General features: G+C 41.6%; 1 protein-coding gene across 1 annotated transcript in view; it reads right to left on the bottom strand.

Annotated features, from left to right (window-relative positions):
• VPS26A (VPS26, retromer complex component A) overlaps positions 1–3,760 on the bottom strand; it is a 7,798-nt gene extending 4,038 nt beyond the window's left edge. Inside the window, exons 1-4 of the mRNA XM_031063592.1 lie at positions 3,686–3,760; positions 1,489–1,645; positions 874–1,038; positions 349–455 (exon numbers count right to left, since the gene is read on the bottom strand). Of these exons, the coding sequence (XP_030919452.1) occupies positions 349–455; positions 874–1,038; positions 1,489–1,541 (325 nt within the window). The 5' untranslated portion in view covers positions 1,542–1,645; positions 3,686–3,760. The remainder of the gene's footprint in view (positions 1–348; positions 456–873; positions 1,039–1,488; positions 1,646–3,685) is intronic.
• Between the last annotated feature and the right edge of the window lie 4,878 nt (positions 3,761–8,638).

The raw sequence follows: 8,638 nt of genomic DNA on the forward strand, positions 1-8,638 counted from the left end.
AGAGGCACAGGGGGCTCCAGGATGCATTTTACACCTCCTCCCTTGTTCTTATCTATTAAGGCTGATTAAACTACTGTGAATTTATGCCCAAATTCCACTTACAAGGGTTCACATTTGTGAAGAGTCACACGAGTCACAACTCCAGAGCAATTGAACAGACTGATGGTGCTGACTACAAAGTATTATTGCCAAAGCACAAAATACAAATGGCAGTCAAACACCAGTGAGAAAGAAGCTGGTGGAGCACTGGCTCAGCCAGCACTGCAACTACTGACTTCAGTCTCCAGGTCTGCATAAGGCCCAACTGGCACACAAGCTGCCATTTCATTTGGACTTTGTTTCTCTTACCAATTCCAGTAATCTCCTTTTTGATCAGCTGCAACTCCATGTGCTGAATTTTTATTCTCACTAAGAGGAAATATATTTTTCCAACAATCACATCCTTTAAGTGATACCTTTAAGAGAACAAAATGGGGGATTTTGTTAAAGAATAAACACAAGTTTTGCACCTTCTTGAACACAAGTCACACAGGCAGTTATCTGCCTGGAAACTACTTGGAGATTATTTCCCTGGTGAACTAAGCACTTCAGCCAGACCAGAGCAACTGCAATATTGCCATCATTCCATCAGTACCAGTAAAGGAAGTGCTATCAGTCATACTGAAAAGGTGCAAATGCAAAAATTAAATATTTGCTAGTGACCTTCCTGTTAGCACTGAAGACAGAACAGCCAACTGTATCTCAAAAAGGCCTTTGTGTAATTAGTACTTTACATTTTAACTCTACAGAAGGTGAAGTTGGTCACCATATATTACATACTGGACCCTTTTATACCAAGTTATTTACTTCAAAGCATTTTGCTCTGACACTTACTTTGACTTATTGTATTCAAACTCTATGTGGAGACAGTCCTCAATGCCCACTTCCATTTTGATGGAGTTGTTTACATCTGGGTACGTAGCGAGCTGGTGAACAATCAGATCATATTCTTTCACCAAGTCTGACAGCCGTCTCACTATTGTCACTTTTAGAAAATACCTAGGAAGAAAGCCACTGGATTAGCCAGAATTATTCAGGTTTACTAAGTAAGAGCCCTCATGTTCTGAAGTACAGCTGTTCTTTGAAAGACCAGTGTACAATCTGTAAAAAAGAGTAAGACACCAAAATACGAGACACAACACATGTGAGAGTGTTTTCTTCAGTTGTGGGTATGGGTTTTTCCTTTAAAGGAAAGACATGGACTGTCTTCACTTGGTTGAACTGGAGGAATTTTATTTATACAAACAGCATTGAGTGATTCAAAATTAAGTAGAAAAGACCCCATTGTGTTAAAATCTCCACAACTCCAATCAAGGCACACCAGCTACTGGCTTTTAATATGTTCTATGTAATAACTAAAAGGAGGAAGAGGGGGCAGCATAATTGCTAAATTATGAATTTTCTGCAGGGGAGGAGAGTAAAAAAAAAAAAGCTTTATCAGTTACAAACCTCAGTCTGACGTTGGCACCAATGTAGGATTCATATGGCTTTTCAACCTGCATGAATTCAAAGTCATAGTTTCTGCTTTGGGTCAGCTCTCCAGGTAAGGCCAGTTCTTTCACTAAGTTTACAAATTCATGGGTATTGCTTTTGTCATTGAAGAGTTCTAAAGTTAGAAAGTTAAAGGAAAATATGTTTCAGTGTTTATTTTTAGCAAACAAAATTGTCTCTAATTTAGCAGCAGCAGGTGGGAGAGTATAAGAGAAGCAATTAACTTAAAATACACATATTTGACCAAATGTTTTATTCAGGTTTTCAAATTACCTTCAGTTCTAGCAACCTACAGTAAGCATCCCTAAAGAACTAACTGGAATGAAGAGAATACATTGAGAGCTTCACTAGCATGCCATTGTTTGTTAATGACAGTTTAGCTAGCTTTAACGAGTACTTCTAGCTTTGCATGCTCTGTAATTAGCATTGCCTGGTTTTCCAGCATTTACTGCTGCAGGGACAAAACCTAAGCAGTGTCAGGACTGCCTTATTTAGGACAGGCCAGTGATCCTAATCTGGTCTGCAGATTAACAATATCCAACAAATAATTTATTATTACTAGTAGTGTACAGTCAAAAGGTTTATTATGACCCCAGGTCTAAGTCAGTCATTTGGAAACAAAGGCAGCTCCACAGCCTAAGCATCTCCTGTCCCCAGAGTGGTGTCAGTGATTCATTCCTAGACATGTGTCGTGCAATTCTCACCAAAAATCACCCTAAAATCAAAACCCAAACACTTCAGTATCTAAAAATAAGCTTCGCTACCATTCAAAACTGAACATCAGGACTGGTACTTTTTCAGAAAGGAATAAATGAACTAAACCAACTCCACAATTTATCACTGCCAATGTGGCAGAAACTGACACCAACTAGAAACTTCCATTTACCAATATGACCACAAATTGTCTAAAAATGTACTTAGTTTGTTGGGACAAGCATTTATCTAATGCATAGTTTACCTAATGCTGCATACCAAATACTTTTTGTGCCAGTCAGTCAGAAAAGCTGTACTCTGAAGAGCTGGTTTAAAATACAGCTTGGATATGGAGTTAGTCTGCAAAGAGTGCAGAGAGATCACACTACTGGAAAGCTTTCTCTGTTTCTATACTAACACTTGGAAGGATGCAAGAAAATATGGACAAGTACAAAGAGCAGGAGTTTAAACCACATCTGCATAACTCTCTCTGGACTTCCAAATGTAGCATAACAAAGTCCCAGAAATGTGTGAATTTCAAGAAACACTACATGAAATTAAATTCATCTAGAGAATAAAATGTGTAAGTCAAGATGAAAACCAATCTGTACAGCTGTTAGAAGACAACAGACTAAATGAAGGCAACATACCTGAGCTCTTTTTTTCCTCTGTCTATATGCCTCACTCCCATCACAGAGCTGCTTTATTCTCAAAGTTTAATTTTACAACCTTACTGATCAAAACCTCCAAGCATAAAGCAGCAGGTGCCAGGACTCAGTCACATCTGCTACACAACACTTCAGACACTGGAGCTTACTGACTGGTGAGAAATAGGGAATTTGTGAAATTCCATTTAAAGTCAATTGCGTGAGGCTCAAACTTGAGCAATTACTTCCAAGGGGAACAACAATGCAAAGAGCTCTCTGAGAGGGAAGGAATTTTAGCACCAGCCCAAGGGTGCAGAGGGATTACCTGGACTGGTAAAAAGTTAGATATAATAAAGATTCCTCATAGTTCAACTCTAAGCAGACTTTGGTAGATATAACAAATTTACATTTCTAATAAGTTTTATAAAACCAACTACCATAAAATTTTAAAATGTATTTTGCTGTAAGCTGCCTCTTAATTTCTTTTGTATGCCTCTTTTCTTTCAGAGAAGACCTCAAGTTTAGTTTTCCTAAATCTCTAGTGGTTATTAATCCAACTTTTAGCTAGTCTTAGACAGACTGAATACTCACTAACCCAATTCTCCCTCCCATGTCCATATATTTCTCCCAATGACTTTCTGAGTAGGACAAATTAGTACATCATTGCTTTAAAGTAAGGAAAACAACTTTTCTCTAGCCCTTATCACCCACTGATCAGAACAGGTTGCATTGTCTGAGTCAAACTGCTGACAGTCACAAGTGCTAAGTTCCATAAACCACAAGCACCTAAAATCCCCTTTATAGGTTAAACTCACCAATTTGTCCTACAAATTCAATTCTAATTCCTTGGTGCTCTAGTCTCTTTCCATGTTTAAGGGAGACGTTCACCTACCAAGGGAAAAAAAACAAAAAAACAAACACAAGTTAAATTTTTTCAGCATTTTCACTCTTAACACAATCTCAGTAAAAACAAAAACATATCCAAGAAAAAGGAAACCAAGATCTCTTCTCAAGAACTTAAAGGCAGCCAGATCAAACAGCTGATCATGAAATTAAGCATTTCCAAGGCACCAGTAAAGCATTAAAGAAAAATCTAATCATCCACGAGACTGAATTTTACAACTAAAATTGGAACTTTCAAGTCCCAAAATTAAGTATCCAAGCCAGAGCTGAAGCAGGGCCAGTCGTGATGCTTCAAAGCATCTTCTGACTGTCACATCTGCAAGTTCAAAAATGAAATGCCATGAGATTGATTCCTTTCAAGTCATGTGAGCTTCAGTCCCTTCTCTGGCAGACAGCTAAATACTGGTGTTGGCTAAGTCAATGAAAAATAACAGATAATGGAACCTTCTGTGAAGACTTTCATTTGTAATTCTGATTCTCATAAACAGACAAGAAAGGATTCCACAAGGTTACATTGTATTGATGCATGTAAATATTAAGCATATAGAATGTTTTCTTATAAGGCAGTGATGACCAGAGAAATTCCTGTACAAAAATCCAGTACACTGTCACTATGTGAGTTGGAAGTAAATCACTGGAACAATCCATCTTTGTGGTGAAAAAAATGATGGGGTAGAGAGAAGCTGCCCAAAAAACTTCTGGTTTCCCAGACCTCCTCATGCCACTGTGCCTGGGTTAGCCAAAACTCATCAGGCACCTTTCAGGTGTCCTGATACAAGCCAGCTGTGCTCCAGCAGGTCATCATAAGCTTCTCCCTCTGTTTCCTGGGTTTCAGGCTCATCTTGTGGCCCTTCAAAGCAGTGCTCCAGCTTCTCCCTCTGTTTCCTGGTTTCAGGCTCATCTTGTGGCCCTTCACATCCCTGCAAGGATCCTTCTAGAGGAGCAAGATCTCTGTACAGAAAGGCATGGCCAGAGCAGGGAGATGCCCAGTGCTATAGGTCAGTCAAGATCAAAGCAGGCATTCAGAAATCAATCTCAGTACCCAACTGAAGTCTTTGAAGGAAGAGTGAATCATAACAGAAATACTCAGAGTGAGAATGGCTCCAGTAAAACAGAATGATGGCAAAGAGTGCCTAGGTGCAATACTGAATGCAGGGAAATCCCTCTGGCAAGCTCAACTTCATTGTCTTTTCTCCCAGTAAGAAAAACTCTTGTCGACTCAGCAGTCAGCTGAACTTCATATGTTGCTCCTCTGTTGCAATCCAGAAATCACTTCAGGACATGGAGAGCAAGGCTTATCTTCAGGGTATGCAAATTTTTGACTGTGCCAGCCAGAAATTACTGTTACCTGTATTGGATTGTGGATTTTGGAGTTCAAAGGGAAGGGGAAGCAGGGGGATCCAGTTTGAAAGAGTTTTCTCATCAGAAGCAACAGTAGGATTGCACATCATTGCACAAAAAGCTTATTCATAAATATCAGATGACCAGAAATAAACAAACAGTTACCATTCAAAAATGTTGACTTCTATCAGCTGCCTGAATGGCTGTGGTTAAAAAAACCATACACAGCAAAAGAGTTTCCTCTGAATATGAAAATGCAGTTTTTCATTTACCTTCCAATATGCATTTGCATGCCAGAACCAGAACAGTAATTAATAGTCACTTTTAAATAAAAATTTACCTTTCCTGAAACAGATTCTCCATCGTAGAAGAGAAAATGCTTTTCTACTTTACCATCTTCTGTTTTGATTTCTGCAGGTTTCCGTGTTTCAGCATCATTAAGTACAACATCAATCTCACAAACAGGAACGAAAAGGTTTCCAAGAAAACTCTGGAATAACAAGAACTGGATAAATTACTACACAGTGGACACTCCATTTTAAATGTGGTGTTTACTTGCAGCTGTACACTATATGCTGTGGAAAAAACATTTGTGCTTCCACCAAGTTACAAAGCCATTATGTATCAGAGCCCCAAGAAGCAGTGGTTACAAAGGACAGCTGTTCATCTAGCAAATAACTGAAACCAGGTCAGTAACAAGCAGTGCCAGCTCTTACTAAATATCACCTTTATAAAAAGTACACAGCGTAATTACCATTGCTACCACTAAAAAACCCAAACACTGCAGCAAAGTAGAACGGAAAGAAACAAAAACGGGATAAAATGCAAAGCCCAAAGCATCCCCTGGTTGGGGAAGGGCAACTGGGATTTATTTGCTGCCTCTGCCTACACAGCACAGTTGTCTTAGCAGACAGCACCAGCAGCTCTGAGAGGCAGCAGTCCTTCAGGCAGTTCTCAGCTGCACAAGGCTGCCACCAGAGAGAGGGGTATCACAGGTGTGTGACACTGTGACACTGCTCCAGGCACAGAGCTGGTCCTCTCCTTTCCTCAGCATTCTCTGTGCTTGAACTTTTGACCGCAGCAAACACAAGAACGCGAGAGCTCATTCTTTGATCTTACACAAACACCTCTTACAAGGAGCTGCAAAACATACAGCTCTTCGTGCTCTATGGGAAACTCAACAAGATTAGTACAAAAGCCAACGTTTTCCTCCCAAGATTTGGGCACTAATCTGCTTTGATGTACTAAAGCAGACGACACTTCACTAATTCAATGTGATTTTTCTGGGTTTTTTGAGAAATTACACTGTGTTCTCCATGAGAACATCTGCTTCAACCAGATGAATTTGGTATACATGAAACAGTCTGTCCTGCCTTTGGCTGGAGTTAACTTCTTCTAGATATAAGTTCTTCTAGAGCTAATTTCTTCTCAGTAGCTGATACAGTGATGTTTTTTGGATTCAGTCTGAAAATAACATTGATAACACACTGAGGTTTTAGTTGTTGCTAAGTCGGGTTCATTCTAAGTCAAGGACTTTTTTGTGCTTCATGCCCCACCAGTGGGGAGGTACACCAAAGAGCTGGGAGGGAGCACAGCCAGGACAGGTGACCCAAACCAAAGGGATATTCCACACCTCACAATGTCCTGCCCAGGGTATAAACTGGGGGAGTTAGCCAGAGGGGGTTGGCAGGGGTCTGACATCAGCCTGCAGGTGGTGAGCAACTATATTGTGCATCACTTGTTCATGTTCCCTTTTTATTATTGTTATGCTATTATTTACCATTATTATATTTTACTTTGCTTCAATTATTAAACTGTTATCTCAACCTGCAAGTTGTACTTTTGCTTCTCCTCCCCATCCCACCAGGGTGGGGAGATAAGCAAGCGGCTGTGGTGGTGTTTTCTTGCCAGCTGGGGTTAAACTACACAATCACTGCCAATTCATCAATTTAACATTTAAAAAAAAAGGAGTGAGAACTCTTTCCAAGACATTCTGGGGACCTGAAGTTTGAAATGCAGAGCCTAGGGGAAGACTGGATCAGAATGCTACTGCTTAGCAGTAGGAACACTGAGTGACTTCATGCTCACCCCTCCAAGAGAAGAGAGGACACAGAGCAAGCTGGACCTACAGAACAGTGATTCACACAAGACTAAACTGACTTTGTATGTGCTCAGCAATCGGCCCCACATCAACCCACAAAGATGTGTGTGACTCCAACTGAACCCTGTTACATCTACTACACGTTCTGAGGTGAAAGCAGCAGCAGATGACCAACAAGGGCAGCAGACAGAAGACCAAAATGTATTCCAAGTCTCTGCCAAGCACAGATTTGTACAGACTGCTGAAAAATTCTTTTTGCTCTTTTGTTTTGCAAACAGTGCACGCTAGAACCATTACTGATTCTTGGCTTCTGGGGAAGGGCAAGAGAAAAAGCAGAAAGTTTCAACAAGAATTCCAAATTGTAGACTATTTTAAACACATGATATTTTTGAGCATGGCCACATGTTTTCCTTGAAACTACTTGTTCTCCAGATTAGTCTTAAAGTCCCCTCTAACTAAAGAAGGAAGCACTTTACCTTTAAGCAAACTATACAGGATGCTCTCACAGTACCTTCTGAATTACAAGCTGACCACTTAAATGGTCAGCCAGGCCAAACATTGGTAACACGTCACTTCTCAGGAGACTGCACTTAAATATTTCAACTGCACTCCTCCGAGATTAGCTATGATCTCCTTCAGATAGAATAAGAACATATGAAATAAAGAAGTCAGCAGCAGGCATCTCCTCCAGCTGCTATCGAAGATACTGCTGCGGGGAAACTATGCAAAACGAGAAGTATTTTAGATAGCTATCACAGGGCTTATTATGTTACAGTTTAAGAGAATGCAGACAGAGAACTGGGGTTTCCAGAAACTGGCCAAATGCCAGGCTACGCTCTTGGTTTTGTGCAAAAGACAGACGCTGGAGATTTTGCTACATCAGGACCAAAAGCAAGCTGCGTTCAATAGCTGCACGGAAGGACTTGTGGGAATGCCGGGGGCTGACAGAGGCTACAGAAACCCCAGCCTCACACGGAGCCCCGAGCGGCTCCTGCACGTGTGAAGGAACCCGAACACCCCAGAACACAAAGCCATCGATCCAGAGACTTTACAGCACGTATTTTTTAACCTCTTCATGGGAGCGCCCGAGCACTCGGCCCAGGCTGCGGGCAGCGTTTCCCGGAGGGTGTGCTCGGTTCGGAGCGGAGCCCGCGGCTGGCAGCGCTGCCTCCCAGCACTGCCGGAAGATCCCGATAACCCCAGGGCCGCCCGGCCGCTCTCCCCGACGGCAGCTCCGCGGGGCACACGGAACCCGAGCTTCACCGCCAAACCCCGCCCTACCGAGGTCATGCGGGCACTTTTTATCCGCAAATAAAATTAATAATCCCTTAAATCCTTAGTTCTGGAAGGAAGGAGGGGGAGAGGAGGCACCGCCCTGCCCAGGCCGCCGCCGCCAAAGGCGATGGCGGGACGGGCGTGCCCC

Source organism: Geospiza fortis, unplaced genomic scaffold (genome assembly GCF_000277835.1).
Source record: "Geospiza fortis unplaced genomic scaffold, GeoFor_1.0 scaffold637, whole genome shotgun sequence".
In the NCBI taxonomy this organism is placed as follows: domain Eukaryota; kingdom Metazoa; phylum Chordata; class Aves; order Passeriformes; family Thraupidae; genus Geospiza; species Geospiza fortis.